The 16,981-nt window shown below is 38.7% G+C and overlaps 1 protein-coding gene across 5 annotated transcripts in view; it reads left to right on the forward strand.

The window, feature by feature from the left end:
* Positions 1-16,981, forward strand: part of LOC130596658 (cohesin subunit SA-2-like) — a 57,294-nt gene that overhangs the window by 19,576 nt on the left and 20,737 nt on the right. For all 5 annotated transcript variants that reach the window (XR_008971576.1, XM_057404514.1, XM_057404516.1 and 2 more), the window contains 6 exons: positions 1,901-1,999; positions 4,183-4,262; positions 12,909-13,016; positions 14,969-15,077; positions 15,927-16,044; positions 16,822-16,925. Coding sequence is in view for 4 of the 5 variants with exons in the window: in XM_057404514.1 (XP_057260497.1) it covers positions 1,901-1,999; positions 4,183-4,262; positions 12,909-13,016; positions 14,969-15,077; positions 15,927-16,044; positions 16,822-16,925 (618 nt within the window). In the remaining variant the exon portion in view is untranslated. The remainder of the gene's footprint in view (positions 1-1,900; positions 2,000-4,182; positions 4,263-12,908; positions 13,017-14,968; positions 15,078-15,926; positions 16,045-16,821; positions 16,926-16,981) is intronic.

Consider the following 16,981-nt stretch of genomic DNA (forward strand, 5'->3'; position numbering starts at 1 on the left):
AAAGGTAGTTCTGGAAAGAAGAATAGACAGCTGAGTGTTTGCATTTGCCTGCATTACTATGGAAAGGAGCTGAAGGTAAATGGTGAGATAGTTTTAGAAGGACTTGAAGTAGTTTTGAACGCCTAAGAAGGTGTGAATTGCTCCTAGAAAAGGAGAGGTGGCTGAGAAGGAGATAATGCAGCTGATAACACAGGAAAACAAAACTGGCTATAGTAGGAGTAGTTATTTGTGCATAGTTACTGGGGTTAATTTTCTCAGTACTTAAACATATACATATAGGGTTATGACTGAGAACTTTTGGGTGGGCACAGGATAATTTAGAAGGCAGATGGTGTAGTTTAATGTATTAAACTTTATATCTGCAGACCTACACTTGAATGCCCCCTGACTGACAAATGACATTACTAGCTGCTTGCCACGGGCTATATGACGATTCAGCAAACCATCACAAACTTGTTTTCCTTTTTTCCACCTTTTCCCCAAGCACAAATGCAGTCCCTATTCACAAGCAAAGCCTTGTGATAAAATACTGAGGGCAGCTGAAACTGAGTATGTGCCACTGTGCAGTGATGGGTTCCAAGCTGGGACTGTTTGCGAGTGTGTTTTGTTCTGTAGAGCCCTTGTAGCTGTAGGAAGCAGCAGGTGTGGGCTACAGACTCCTCAGACAAGGCATTTATATAAAAGTACAATCTAGAATAGGTACTGCTGGTGTGTCACAGGCAGATTAGAAAGTAGTATTTATTGTTACTGGGTGATCTTTTATTTTAGATTTCTAGCAAAAAGCTGTCTTACGCAAAACTGTTGGTCAGAGAATGCTATTAGGTGTTGTCCTCTGCTTTCCATCTAAGCAGGTGAACAGGAACTTGTAGTAATGGATAGCCTGTGTGTAGGTGGTCTCCTTGGGTTTCCTTGATTATTCTTACTGCTATTGTTAGCAAGAGGAATTAAGGAAGAAATATGAAGAGACAGATTTGAAGCCTGAAGTTCATTTATGTGTCTCTGCTTGTATCCTTAGCATTATAAGTTTACAGAACAGTGATTTTTCTGTGTAGGATCCTCAGAATTACTTTTCTAATGCCATTTAAAGCTTTGTTATTTGAAAAGTATAGCAATGTGCATGAGATTTTTCTAAAAGCTGGGTAAGGAAAAGACTTCTTTTTGAGGCATCTCTGAAGCAGCAGTATTAAAATTAGGAAATAACATCTTGCAGGGATAAATATGTTTTGCCTAAATTCACTAATTAGGCCAAATTCAAAGCAACCCTTTTCTTCTTAGAATGCTTAAATCAAGCATTCTGGCATAAAACAGAAAAAAGGAGAAGGCACAACATTTAATTTTTTATTTGTAAGAACCCACCATGGTAACCCAGTGCATTTCTGAAGTGTACCTCTTCCTCTGAGAACCTTCCAGAATTTCTTGGAGTCCTTGTCCGTGTTTAATGATTGTCTGAGTCAAGTGTTGAAAGGAAGTAATCAAAATCTGGTGTATGGGAGAATGCTGGTTGTATTAAGTGGGTCATCCATACTCTTCTCTTTGTTGCTTTAAAAGGTGAATAACACAATTTCTGCATCTTTTGCATCCTGTTGGTTTTATTAACTGTAGGGACTGTGAGAGTTTGACTCTTAAGGAGCCTAACACAAACTTTGATGTCACCTTTAAGTTTAGCTTACAGCAGGCTTCCTCTGTGTGTGTGTGTGTGTGTGTGTGTGTGTGTGTGTGTAAGATGTGCACACAAACAAAATAGTACCGATATCACTAATAAAGAAGACGAGGCAGTATTTGGATAGTCTGCTGTAGGCAGCCACAAAGAACTCTTATTTACGGAATATAAATGCCAGTAGTGAATAACATCAAAGACAAATGTTTTTTTACTGTTAGCCAATTTCTCTTTGTCTTGCAGCAAGCTGAAGTGCGGTTGAAGTGTCTTCTGGGACTGCAGGGAATTTATAGCAGAAAAGAATTTGTTTCCAGAATGGATCTCTTTACCATCAGGTTCAAGGTAAATAGATTACTGTTTGCTACTTTTTAAACCTGGGTTGGGTGTATATACAGGGTCTGATGTTTTGATCAGTGCTGGTCTCCCCACTTTCTTGACTGACAGGAGCTTAGGGTAGTGCGCAAACAGCCTGCTTAACTGAGTGGATGAAGGAGTTTTGTAGAGATGTTTCCCTCTGTTTCTATTGAATTTTTTATTTCACTTTAGTTCATGCACAGACTGTGTTAGCATGCACTGTGGTCATTTATTTCCACCCTTCATCCAGAATGATCCAGATATTTTTACAGGATTTTTTGGCAGATGAGAAAAAAGTTCATATTCTAAAGGTCCCTTTTTTTTGCTGCTCCTGATAATGGCCTAACCTTGTAGATACTGGATTGGCTGACTATGTAATACACTGATGTGGGCATGGCTCACTGTTGATCCACCATGTCAGTATGAGTCTTGAAGAAGGAATCCTTAACTCCTTTTCAAACAAGTCAGATGATACACTATAATTGTAAGAGCTTGTTCTATGACCAACTGACTCTGTGCACTGCCTTTATCATATTCTGCCATCCTCACTCATTTAAGAAGTAAGCTCTTTACTTTTTTTTAAAATGCTGCCCTTTTTAATGATTTTGTCCCTTAGTCTTAGCCCAATGGGGCTGTGCCTTTTCAGTATCTGAATAAGAAAGATTAAGATGCTGTGATTGATATCTCAGTCCTTCTGAATCAGTATATGATCAATGCCCACATGTGGTGGTAATTCCTGTTCTTTTGCAAAAGGTGCAGGGCTTACCTGTACTTCAAAGCAGTTGCTAATAGTGAAAAATACTTGTAGCATATCCTCAAACAACAAGAAATAGATTAGCATTGATATCTTAAGAATAAATTGTTTAGACTGAAACTTGGCTATCTAAGATTAACCCCTGTTTTAAACAGTTATGTGGTGCTCCCTTATCTTTCTGTCTAAAAGAAGGTTGTAAGCTGTGTAACTAACTGCAGGATTGGTATTCAAAGACTGATGAAATAGCTCCAGTCTGTATGTACTGTGATCTCCCTCTGTGTGGGGGGTGCTATATAAATGGATTATTGTAAAATCCATCCCACAATCAAAAAAAACCCCAACCCAAACACGACAGCTCATTTCTGTCTAAACAAAAGAAACCCAAACAGCTACACACAAAATATAGACTGATCTGGAATTTTCAAAGTTTGAATCATGCTTTTCCAGTGATCGGAAATGTAGTCCTATAGCCATCAATCTATTTCCCACAAGTGGGAGTTTTGTAAGCTCCCTCTGTTGTCCTTGAGCATTCATACTCAGGATTCATGGACTTCCACACCTTGCAGCTGTGTTGTGAGAAAAAGGAAGGTGCAAAGTAAAATGAATCTAGAGATTTAGAAACTATGTGTTAAGTAAGAAAACTGTTAGACCCAAAACAAGCAAGTCCAAAGGTTTAGTATACCTTAAAGATGTAGACCACATCAAGGAGTGCAAGTTCTTGGGTACAAAGGACATGAAAATTTCCATTTAGAATCATAGAATAGTTAGGGTTGGAAAGGACCTTAAGATCATCTAGTTCCAACCCCCCTGCCGTGGGCAGGGGCACCTCACACTAAATCATATCGCCCAAGGCCTCGTCCAACCTGGTCTTGAAATTTCTTGAGGTGTTTGCATGTGTACCAAGTTACAATAAATTCTGGAGGTCAGGAGTATTGCTGCTGTTCCATGAACTACCTTTATGACTCAAGTCCTAACTGTCTTTCCAGCAAGGCACTGGCTTCTGTAACATGTAGGTACACAGACTTTATTGTTGATGGGATGATTATATAATGCTTGTAATTTGAAGCTTACCTTCATTTAACATACTGAAGTGCCGGTAGTAACATCTTAGAAACAAGTTGTCAGTCACTTTTAATTTGTAGACTGTAGCTGATTTCTTGAGAACGCATACATTACATCTATAAAAATATCATATTACTGCATGATTAATTCAGTTAAAAAATTAACATGCTGTTAATTTTCAGGGGTTGGGGAACTACTTGGTAGTAATCAAGTTGCCTTATGTCTCTTAGGAAATAGCTGCTGAAATAAAAATAAATCTCTGCTCTACTAGTGTAGATGATCTAGCTGTAGCAAAAAATATATGTTTAAGAACAAACCATGTTACATCTTTTTATTGTCATTTTACATCCATTAGGATCGAATTGTGTCCATGCCTCTGGACAAGGACCATGAAGTAGCAGTTCAAGCCATGAAACTCTTGATGCTTATGTCACAGTAAATAATTTCTTTTTTAATTTACTGTATTGTTTTAATGGCAACAAGATCCAGATACAGTCCTGATGAATCTTCCTATAATCAATTACATGCTAGGAAACAGTTGCTCCTGGCAGGTTATGAGTTACAGTTAAAGCTGCTTAAGATACGGCATTTTCTTTCTCAGGGAAATACCAATGTTAAGAAAAACCTTTGTGCTGCGAATCAGTGTGAAAACTACATTTTATCTTTCCTCTGAAAGGAAATGCCATGTTTTCATTTTGGCTTTTCTCGAACAGAGCATCTGCCTGTCTTGGGGGATGTCCCCACCCCATCTTCTGTCCCAGGGTTGCCAGGCCTTGACCTGATGATGGCTCAGGGAACTCTGCCATCTTCCCTGTCCCCCCACCTGATGCAGGAAGCCTTGAGCTTTGAGGCTGATGCTAGAATTTGGACTTTCAGATTCGTGTCTCTGTGGCAGAGAACTGGGGAGCTATTGGGCCCGCAGCAGACTGACTGACAGGAAATGAACAAGGGTATGGTACCTTGGTTGTGCAGAAGTGGAAAACTAACAGAAAAGTTGTTTTCTTGGGAAATTACTAGCCAGCCATAGGTTTGATAGGCTAATGGCAAGCTGGGAGTGTGGGGGAAAACCTAGACTTCGTGTTACAGAAGTATATGAATCCTATTCTGATATATTCTTGAGCAGCCTGTTTATTTTGGAAATGGCTTTATTTGCAAAATATATGAAGAATACATTTTATGTCATTTTATTTTCAATGCAGAAAGAGAATAAAATGCACGCTGCATCTAATTGTTAATACAGTTAAGATGTTAGGACTCAATAAGTGTCTCTTCTGTCTCAGAGTATAAGTTGAATTCTGCTGATGCAGCTGCTTGCTTCCATGTACAGCATGGCTTATTGTCCATTAGACTTGTGGGATTTGCTTTTCCATTTAAAGCAGAAGTATTGGTCATTGCTAATGAGGTTGTAGACTTTAATGGACCAAATAATATGGTGGTGTAGGTATTTACGTTAAATTACAAGGACATTTGTATACTGAAATGCTGCTTTATAGTCTGGTCTATCTCACTTCACACTCCATTGATTTGAGTGGCATTTCTTTAGACTTGCTTCAGCATATGCATCGGAACAGCATATGATACTATGAACATAGTATGCTTTTCTGAAGGGAGTACCATTGTTTGGGCCTCACTAGTAGTAGCTAGGGTTATATCGTTTCTGTGTTTACAGCATCCATTTCTACCACACTTGGTTCTCCATGGTGTGTAGCTACTGGAACAAAGCACAGTGCTGTGTGTATGTATAAAGTGTCCCTGTGCTAGGAGGAGCAGCACGCCATTGTTGAAGTACAAAGATTCTACACACCAGTTATGGCTGCCCTTGTTCTGTGTCTGCCCTAACAACTGCTGTATTGGCACTGCAGCTGCTTGTCATTTCTGACTTTATTATAAGGGATCACATTCTCATTAATGCAAGCTGCAGCTATAAAAGTTTGATCAATGTTTCTTTTTCCCTGAAGCAATTTTTCCTAATTTTTCTTAAATATGATTTCCAATGTGAATAAATGCCTTCTAAAGTTTTCTGAATGACATTTTTACATGATAAAATGCAGTTTTCGTAAGTAAAATGACTACAGTTTGTAATTGTTTTTGATTAGGTTGTGTGGAGGCCTAGAAAATAGATGCTTCTCTTTCTTTTCACTCATCTGTTACATAGCTGTCCTCCTTTCTGCCTCCTCCCCTCCCCAGTTGCTCTGATCCCTGCTGATTTGGCTTAATTACTGGAGTGATGAAAGTGGGAATTCGGGACTCAATAAGCAAATTCAATGACAGCTCTTCTTTTTGGTAAGACTAGTATACTGGTCAAGTCTATAGAACCTGTGTGAAGAGAATGCAGACAATATAGACAGTCACATGTACAGGATTCTTAATAAAAGCCTACATCAAGATGCTTTTCTAGCAGGGGAAAAGTCTATGCCTCAGTACCTAAAACAGAGTCTGAAAGGACTCACTGCTGCTGTTGCAGAAGCAAAGAAATCCCAGGGCTGTTGTCTCTCAAATAGGAGTGTTTCGTAGCTCAAACCCAGTATCTATATATTGAGCAGTAATGCTGATTGATACATGAAGTAAAACATGAAATGGGGTTGAGGACAGCAACTCCCCTTTCTTTAAAGAATAACAAATGCCAGCTTGTGTAAATGGGACTTCTACTTGTGTGCATTGATGTAATCAATTTTTTTGCCACTCTTGTCATGCTGCATCTTTTGTTTCATGATGTGTTGGCAAGAAGCAAGGCCAGGAGTTGTTTTTTTCCTCCATTAGTCCATTGGGTGCTCTGTGACTTTGGGGAAAATTAACTATATGAGTAACTCTCTTTTACTGGCTTCCTTAATTGTATTTTGAGTGATTACAGTAGCAAGACTTCATTGCCCCTTAATTATTTTTGTGATGTTTTACAGTTGCAGTTGAGCAATTAGCTTCATGGACATTAGTAACAGTTTTGACCATCTTAACCATCACGGCATTCACTACTCTGTGTGCTACTCACCCATATGCTAGCTAGAGAGGCAGTGAAAACACTGATCTTTTCAATTCACTTAAATGTGTTACATTACTGAAAAAAAATCCTGGTGCTGATTCAAATGCATATACCTGGTTTGTTTGTGTTTTTTTTTTTTTCCAAACCCATAATTGTATTGTCATCTTGTCTATTTCTGTGAGCTGTGTTTTTTTGTCTTCTTGTTTGTTGGATGTAGTCTCAATTGAATGCCAAGGTCTTTGGGCTAGTAGATTCCTATTTTTACACAGCATGATGTGATCTCAAAACTGAAATAAGCCTATGAGGTTTGGCATATTAGAAATTATTAATGTTACTGAATTATGCATAATTGCTAGTATTAATGTTGCAAAGGATCTGAGAAGAAATGGAACTAGGAAGGAATTAGAGGGAGAAAACATGAGTGGCAAAGAGAGACCAAGGAATCTTACTGAAAACATTGCTCTTCAGGAGGCAAATTAATTCAATGTGCCTACTGCTAGTTAATTCTATTAATTTTTGTGTACTTAGCTACCTAAAAGAGTAGAGGGATTTTGGAAAAGAGCAGCAATATAGTAGAATAATGAGCAAATGTTACAAGTGGTTGAGGGAGGGGCACAAATCTACAAATAGCTCGGATATGTATATAGCACAGGGGAAAATTACTTTGTGTTATATTAGTTAAATGTAACTAGAAATTAAACTGAGTTTTAAAGACAAAACTCTCAAGTTTGTAATCTAGGAGAGCTGCCTTAGTGACAACTGAGAGTATACTAGATAGAATCATAGAATCATAGAATAGTTAGTGTTGGAAAGGACCTTAAGATTGTTTAGTTCCACCCCCCCTGCCATGGGCAGGGGCACCTCCCACTAAACCATGTCACCCAAGGCTCTGTCCAGCCTGGCTTTGAGCACTGCCAGGGATGGAGCATTCACAACTTCCCCGGGCAACCCATTCCAGTGCCTCACCACCCTCACAGTAAAGAACTTCTTCCTTATATCCAATCTAAACTTCCCCTGTTTAAGTTTTAACCCCTTACCCCTTGTCCTGTCACTACAGTCAGGATTTAAATAGTTTTAAAACTGTTCAATGGAGCTGACAAATACGTTAATTCTTAACCACAGTGCTTTGACAGTGGTCAGCAGAGTTAATCCAACTTGAAAGTCAAGAAACAGACTTGTATTTTCCCAGTGTCCTGCTTAGCACAGGAGGCCTGAGTCAAGTAGGGGTATATCACCGTTTGGCTTAAAAAGTCTTAATCTCTGTTCCAATTCTCAAGTAGAGCATGAGGGATGTTTCAGTTTGGAGAGGGAGGGGCCACACTGTAGGAGAAACTTGAAAACTGGCTTTGGCAAAGGATGCCATTGAAAACTAAAATGTAACATATGTTATTAGTTCTAGTGGTAGGTACAGATGTCCCATGACAAATAATTCAGTGTCAGCAGAGAGCTGAGCTCTATGATTCTGTAGTGTTATTTCATAGCTAAGCCATGGACTTCAGAGCAGACATTGGTATTCATTAGGCAAATGCACTGTATCTAGCTTGTTTAGACAAGCCATTGTGTAGAAAAACAGCTTATTAAAGGCTTAAATGCTTAATTATAAAAAGTGCTTAAATTATATGCTTAAATTATAAAAAGTTTTCATGTGATTGTAAAAAATAAGATGAGGAGACATGCTATGAATACGAATAACTAAATTATTATCTTGTTTAGTGGCCTTTAGGAAAAATAAAGAAATGTTACCTTGAAGTTGAAAGAAGTAGCACATGAAGCAGTGAAGCAAATTACACTGCCCAGTTCTGATTTCCTGTACAAGTAACTTGCTTGTAGCAGATTAGGTACTATCAAAAGGTAATGGCATGGAGCTCCTCACAGCTCCCCTGTTATTCTTTTAAGTCCACCACACCCTTTTCAGGTGGAGTTATTGTAGTGCTTTGTCAAGCCTATTCCAAACAAAATAAAGTTGAAAAGACCAACACAGAACAAAGGCATGTGCCTTCTCCTTTGTCTTACCCTCTTTCCATCCTCTCAGACTTATGCTTTCTTGGAAGTTACCTTTAGCAGTTTTCTGCCATCATGCACCTCTATTCAAGAAACTTGAGATTCTGAAATCTTTTCTGTCTGAAGAGTTAACAAGAAAAATAAGAATTCTGTGTCTCCTAGGGTTATGTTTCTTAACCAAAACGGCATGCTATACAGCATCTGTCCTAATGTGCATCATCCTGCATTCTGTCACAGCATAATCATGGAATCACAGTGTACATGCAACATGCTAATCTTATTTTATAGTGGGTGGAAAAGGACTCTTGTTATATTGTAGTGGCAATCGTGTTATCTTGCTAATCATCACTGATTTTGATGGTTTTCTTTGGTATAAGCAATAGCACAGAACAAGAGAGGCAACTGTAGCAGTCATGTCTCTTGGCATAAAGCAAAATGGAAGAAATAGCAAGACAAAAAAATCTTTAAACTGGTGCCATGTGCAAAACAAAATGGATCTGTGATCCTCCCCTAGAATATCCCAACTTCTTCTTTGTGACATTTTCACACTGAAGTGCAGAGAAAATATGTCATGACACTGGTATGTGGAAGGCCATGCCTGTTTATTTTTAGGCACCTAAACACTGGCAGGCACTGCTGGCTTAACCTTTATCTGTTGCTTGGCATTCTGAGGGCTGTAAATTTACAGCAGTATTATTGCTATATTTGAAGTATTCTTTGAATGTTTGATGATTGGTTTATGTATGTAAAAAAGAAAGGCACCCATTTAATGTGGTAGTATTAGTGGTAGCAGTAGTCAGTATTGCTCCTTCCAGAGGCAAGCAAAACCCCTAAGCACGCATTTGAGCGGGAGTTATGAATATAAACCTCATTGTATCACTGAGAGTAGTGGTTGAGCAGTACATGAAAAATAGTAATACATACAGGTATTCCCTCCCATCCAAAACATACAGGTTTTCCCCTCCTTTGCTTCTATGCTGTTTAGGAAGTGCTTCATACAATAGCTCCAGCCATGTATCTGACCTATTCTTGTATTGAGGAAGAAGAAAATAACACTGCTGTAGATTAATGTAAATTGGGGCACATTTCTAACCTCTCTGAAGACAAAGTTAAAAACATGGAGGGTGGGATTTCAGAATCACAGAATGGCTGAGTTAGAAGGGACCTCTGGAGGTCATCTGGTCCAACCCCCCTGCTCAAGCAGGGCCACCTGGAGCCACTTGCCCAGGACTGTGCCCCGATGGCTTTTGAGTATCTCCAGCAATGGAGACTCCAAAACCTTTCTGGACAGTCTTTGACAGTGCTGTCACCCTCGCAGTAAAAATGTGTTTTCTGATGGCTAGAGGGAACCTCCTGTGTTTCTGTTTGAGCCCATTACCTCTGGTCCTGTCACTGAGCCGAGCCCGGCTTCATCTTCTTTGCACTCTCCCTTCAGGTACTTATTGATAAGATCCCCCTAAGCCACCCTTTCTCCAGGCTGAACAGCCCCAGCTCTCTCAGCCTTTCCTTATAGGAGAGATGCTTCAGTCCCTTAATCATCTTTGTGGCCCTTCATTGAACTCTCCAGGATTCTGTGTCCCCTTCATTGCAGCAGTGGTTTCAGCACTCCAGGCATGGCCTCACCAGTGACAGAGGGGAAGGATCACCTCCCTTGACCTGATAGCAACACTTCTAATGCAGCCCAGGATACCATTCACTGCCTTTGCGATAGGGCCCACTGCTGGCTCATGTTCAGCTTTGGGTCCATGAGGACCCCAGGCCCTTTCCTAAAGAAAGGAAGTTTCTAAGGAAAGGCAGTTGTACTTGTACTGAATTTCTACCCAAAGAGATGGCAGGCATGTAGCTGAGCTCTTCAAGCTATCTGGACAATTTAAGTAAAGAATATTTTAAAATTGAGACACACAGGTGTTGCATTCACTATTTCCAGAAATGTGCTAAGAAGAGAACACCAAAATATAAAGAATAAAGCCCTCAAATATGAAAAGAAGTGTACATTTTGCTGGCATGCTCATACAGGAAATTCCATTTAAGCATAAAAAAAAAAAGATTTTTACTGTAGGGGTGGTCCAAGACTGGAACAGGTTTCCAGAGAAGTTGTAGAGTCTCTGACTTTGTAGATACTCAAAACCTGATTGGATATAACCCTCAGCTGATCATCCTCTGAGCAGGGTGTTGGGCATGTAGTCCATGGAGATCATGTAGATCTTCAGAGCAGAGGTGCTGTCTGTCCTCAGCTGTTCTCAGTTTTTTGAATGTATGTAGAGAGAAAATTTCAAGGACATCTTCACAGAAACGAGTGCTTTAAAAGAACTAAGTAATAGACTGACATTAAAAAAAAAAAGGAAAAAAGTCTTGTCAGACTGCTAGTTTATTTCAGTAAATTCGCCACAGCCTTTTAATAAAAAGAGTTGCTATATCATGTACTTTGACTCCTGTAAGTACAGTTTGTTGTCAGTCTTTGGTTTACTCTCACCTGTTAAACTTGTAGAAGTTTAATAAATATGATACTTCATTCATGGCTTCACAGAACACAGCAATGTTTACTCATTCTTATACTCTAATGCACCATGTTACCTCTTTCAGTTTCTTTCTATTTAATCAGTTTTACTCTATTTTTCCAGTTCAGAGATGGCTGAAGAGGAGTCACATAAATATTTTTGATTATGCTGATATCATTATAGATGTACTTTGTACATGTCCTTAATTCTACAAATATATATTTAAGGGAATTGAATGTTAAAAGAGGCCACCAGAACCTGCTTTGACTTTGGTTGAGGGCAAGTGTTATCTTGTGAGCTTGACCCATTACTTCTGAAGGCATACCATCAGCACTTTCATTTGAAGATCTTTTCACTGTTCTAGTGACTACTGTAAGCAACCACGGAAAAAACATGAAAAATTCAAGTGATATATGAGTAAATACATTGTAAAGCTAAAATCCATTCCAACTTCTATACTTGTGAAGCTATTGGCTTTGAGAAGTGAGTGTTATCTCGTCTTTCTCCCCTGTTTTAAATCCCAGACAGTGCTAAAAAATATTTGCAATGGACACTCCAGTGATACTCTTACCTAGCGTGAGGTCAGTTTTTCAGTCAGGTTGGAGGATGCTTTGGGGCTTTGTGACTTGTGAGAGTGCTAAAAGATGCAATGGGTTTGAAGGCCAATGGACAAGCTCAGGAAGGGCTGCTTAATTTTTCTAAGTCATCACTCCAAGAAAATGGAGAGCACAAATCCTCAGTTTTAGAGCAGGTGTTGGGCCACAGATGTAGATGGTTTTAAACTGTTACTACCTGAGGACTGAGTGCAGGAATAAATATCCTTTTCCCTTACTTCTCTGTAGAAGGGATTTCGTGTTGCTCTTTCATTCTCTGCAATAGCTTAGTCTAGTAATGTTGCTTAGGCAGTAAGGAGCAGGCATTTTGAAACTAATCCTTGCTTTGGGCTTCACTGCTCTGGTGTCCGTTTGAGGGGTTATTCCACCCTCATGCTCAGTTTCCTTTTTGAAAATGGTTGATATTTATACCTCTCATGGAGTGTTCTAGGTTTACTGGTTGGCACGTGATATTCTCAAGATGTGTAGCTGAGTGAAAAAATTATGACATTGAGGTATTTGCACAGAAAGGTCACAGTCATGCTATCAATGTGTTTTGATTTCTTTTTACATGTGACTGCATAAGCCTAGTGTAATAGAGTATGGGTTTTAAAATACTGTAGTAAATTAAAAATAATGTATACTATAAAATAAAGGCTCCTTGTTTGTTAACTTCTGTGGTGAACAGCTAAGCATAAAGCAGAGGCCTGACTTTCCTATTTTATTACTGTTTTTACTGTGACCACTAATCAACCTAAATTATACTTTAAGTTAATGTTCGTGTCCATGCAGCGGGCCTGATTTATCATGGCTTGCACGACTCTGTATCTGTGCACAGTTAGTAAAAAAATTCTGCTGATTTTGTTTGATAGAGCTTTTAGATATATTCTACCAAAATTTAGCTGTGTAAGCAAGTTGCGTGGCCACAGAGCTAGTAAAAGCTGGACATAGCGTTCACAGTATTATTTGCAGATAAACCTGAACTATAACTTCCGTTGTTATTTTTGCCTAGGAACTGTGAGGATGTGTTATCAGCTGAAGACTGTGAAACATTATACCAGTTTGTTTACACCACACACCGTCCGCTTGCAGTAGCAGCTGGGGAATTTCTTTATAAAAGGTATCTCTGCCTGCTTGCATGCCTACTTCTTGCATATTCTCATTTGTTTCAGAATAAAAGTGGGTTTATTTCAGAGGGACATTAAGCATTCATTTTTCTGTTGGAAGTGTGTACCATGAGGGTAGAGATGTGTTTTCTTCTGCTGAATCAGAAGAGGAATGCTGTCTGGGGGTAATTGCTTGTTCCCCTGCACAGCCTTGCCAGAATAAGCATGAGAAAAGATGCAAGGCTAACACAGAGAATATGAAGCAACTGACTGATCCACAGATGCCATGCAGTGTTCTGCATCTTTTTTTCTACTTTCTTTTCCTGTTGCTTTGCTACATACAAGCTAATTCATCACCTGGCATCTGCTGGATTTCCATAGCTTTGGTGATTAATCACAAAAATGGCCTCCTCTTCTCCCTTTGGAAGTTGCCTTATACATTGTAAAGGTTTTGAATAATGAGAGATGCAGCAGATTAAAAACCCCTCCCAGTTTTCTGTCAGGTTAATGAAATACAGGGTTTATCTTCCCCAGGAGTAACTCTTATAAATGGGCTTCTTACAACAATGGTTGCGTGAAGTGAATGGAGTTGGCATGCTAAAATGAGAAGAAATAAATATTCTGTCTCTGCGGCTGAGAGAAGTAATTCTGCTTTACAAAGAGGAATGAAAATAAAAATATTTTAGCAAGACTTTTGTGGGAAAAATTCAGAAATAATAATAATTTGTGTTTTCCTACATACCCCTTAGTTGTCTCTTCCTATCTGGCTGAATTGCTGACATTCTGGGTTTTGTGGAGCCAAGTCCAACAGAAAGACAAAGATAAATTTGTGTTTTGATGAGTCTTCTATCACATCTGCTACTTAGTCTTTTGTGTTGGTCCTGATATTCTATCATAAATCAGGAGTTTTTCCTCTCAGAACACTGATGCTTTTTGTCATTGGAGTGATTGCCCTGATAACTTTTTCTACCCAGCTTGCCAGTGCAATGTGGACCCTTTCACCCTGTAAACCTCATCCTCTTCTTGTTTATCCAGTTTTCTCTCCAGCAGTTCTGCCAGTATAGAAGTATTCATTCTAGTGTGCTCAAGATGTTAGGCTCTTGTCTCCTTTCCCTGGTCATATTGCTAAAAATTTTAGTTTAAATGCTTATGTTTCCTCTCTCCCTCCTTGGTTTTCATGAAGTCTCCCCAATTTCTACTTTTTTAACTTAGGTTAATTACTTAGCTGGCATAAATTATACCAGCAGAAACACTTTCTGAAAGTGTAAGCTTGTATTGATATTGAGTAGTGTAGTCCTGCTCTTAAATCCAAGCCATTTGGGCCTTACACTAATCTGCAGGGGTGGCCTTCCTGTAACTTATCTTGGGACTAGCATTTTTTGTAAGCAATACAGTCACATCAATTTTGGATAAAGAGAGAAATGGAAATTGAAGTGTCATATTGTGCTTTATACTTCAGACAGAAGAGGAAGAGCAGTTTTTCCACTCTATTTGTAAAGTCTATTTGATTTCCTTTTATAAATACAAAATACTGTGCTTTCTTTAAGAAGCTTCAGTTCCAAGATGTACCATGATATGAATAATGGCTGGGTAGTAATATGTCTGCTCTGTTGTTAATGTTTAAATTCAGCCTAGAGCAAGCCCTTTTCCAAGCATGAACGAATGCCTACCTCATTATATGTTCAGCTCTATGGAATCTGCATCTGTTGTCCAGAAAGCTGGCAGGGTACCTGTGAAATTGTCAGAAATAATCTCTGCATCCACAGGGAGAGGAGATCTCATATAATGGAAAACAATTTAATCTCTTTTCCTTTCATCTGATAAAAGTCTAATGTGATTTGGAGTTATAAAGTAGACATTTAGAAGAAATACAGTCTTTGGGATCTTGACAGAATTGGTGTTACATTGGCAAATGAGTATAAGGAGAATGTGGCAGAACTGGACTGACTTCATTCTGTGTTGGCAGGTTGATTAGTCATGAGGGAGATGAAGAAGTTCAGCCCAAAAAAGGAGGGAAGTTTGGGGCAAGTACTGACCAGCTGAAAAGATTAATACGTTTTTTCCTGGACAGTAAGGTGAGGAGAGCAGCCTGCAGTAAGCCTTTTAAATCCAGTGTTGAATGTTAAATCAGGTATTGGCTCCTTTTGAAAGCTGTTTCTGGTGGTGAGCTCTGAAATGTTTGGTGTTTGGGATGTTTTCACTCTCTAGGATGAGATTTTAATGAAGACGTTTCTGTTCTGTTGTATTCAAACTGATTTACAACTATGCTAATGGAGAGAATCAGTGCTTGAAGTAGCTTCTGAAAACAATCTGATGGACTTATGCCATTGAGTGAGGGTTTTTGGTATGTGTCCGTGTTCTGCAGGCAGATGTGGGTAGCTGCACCATTGCTCTATGCTGAATGAGAACTGTTTAATTTTGCTGAGAGTTTTATCAGCTTAAGTGCTGTACTTCATTTGGCTTTTGCTGTGGTGCAGACCTCTGTCTGGCCAAAGTGTCTCAGGCGCAGCAGTTTTGATTCTTTTGCAAAGAATTTCACAGATACTGCTTAAAACATTGACTCATTTCCAGTCCCAAGATTTAGATTGTAGTCCCAAGAGTTTTAGTTGTGATCAACAATATAAAAGCAATACAAAGCTAGTTTAAAAGAGATTACTTAAATTACACAGTAAAGGTATCCTAAAAAGAAGAAGGAGGAGCTTTTTTTCCTACTTTTTTTTTCCTCTACTTTTCTGCTTTATATCAGATTGAAGACATGGTGATTAAATGTTGATTAGCCTCAAACTGAGTATGTTGGAATACTGTGTGTGAATATATGTGTGAATAACAAAGCTCTGTAATTGGAAAAAGGGAGAGGAACATAGGAAGCTCTATTTCTTTTAATTATATGTTTGCTTCTATAAGCTTGTGTTTTTAATCCGTAGCTACACAAACATGTTGCGTACCTCATAGACAGCTTGTGGGACTGGGCAGGCAAATTTCTGAAGGACTGGGAGTGCATGACCACTCTTCTATTAAAAAATGCTGAAGAAGATGGAGAAGGTGGGTAAGCAAAGAGCTTAGATTGTCTGAATGAATCTCTTGATACCGTTTTTTTGAACTTCAGCTAGTTTAGGATCATTCCATATTACAGTACGCTTTGATCCCAAATACTGGTCCTCAAGGGCCACAAAAGCAGATGTAACTCAATGCGTTGCCAATGTGATATTCATATCAACATATTTGTTTTATTAAGTATTCTGTATTTATGTATTGCTAGTTTAGAAACTTTGCAAGAATAATTGCATAATTAAGCCATAATGCATATGTAACATTTAGTTTTTCTGTTTGTCCCAAACTTAAGAATCTAAAAGCATTAACTGATTGAAGTACAGTACCTGTTGGGTTATTGTTCATGCCTGAAAAGAAAATGCATAATGTGTTGAGTTCATTGACATCTAACACTCTAGAGGATTAGGGTTTTTTATAATTATTTTAAAGTGAACTTAAATAAATCTTTATAGTCCCTTCCAACCCAAACCACTCTATGATTCTGTGAGTAGTTGTGGTGGTAGTAGAACTGGAGGTGGTTGTTGAAATCAAAGTTTGTAGACCGGTGAGTTCATTTTGGTATTCAAAGAAGCAGATTTGTCCTAAATGAGTTAGCAGTCAGTAGGAGTAGGCCTTGTTAAAGCTGCCTGTGTTTTAGCCCAGCTGCCCTAAAATGATTAACCATTATAGGAGTGATTGGTTTTGTATTCAGTAAATGTAGAAAATAATTTTCTTCAAATTAAATCTTCAATTTTCTTTTATGTGATGCTGAGACTGATTTACTTACAGAACTGAGTGATGCCTATCAAAGTGCCCTCATTGAAATTATCCTCGCAACGGTTAGAGAAGCAGCTGAAGGTCACCCTCCAGTGGGCAGAGGTGCAGCCAAAAAAGTCAGTACATCTTAATCTTATTTATTGCCCTGTAATCACATTCTCTTTGCCTAATG

The sequence above is a fragment of the Pezoporus wallicus genome, unplaced genomic scaffold (assembly GCF_028554395.1).
Source record: "Pezoporus wallicus isolate ANWC-B61680 ecotype Strahan unplaced genomic scaffold, APGP_CSIRO_Pwel_v1 contig_5787, whole genome shotgun sequence".
Classification (NCBI taxonomy): Eukaryota; Metazoa; Chordata; class Aves; order Psittaciformes; family Psittacidae; genus Pezoporus; species Pezoporus wallicus.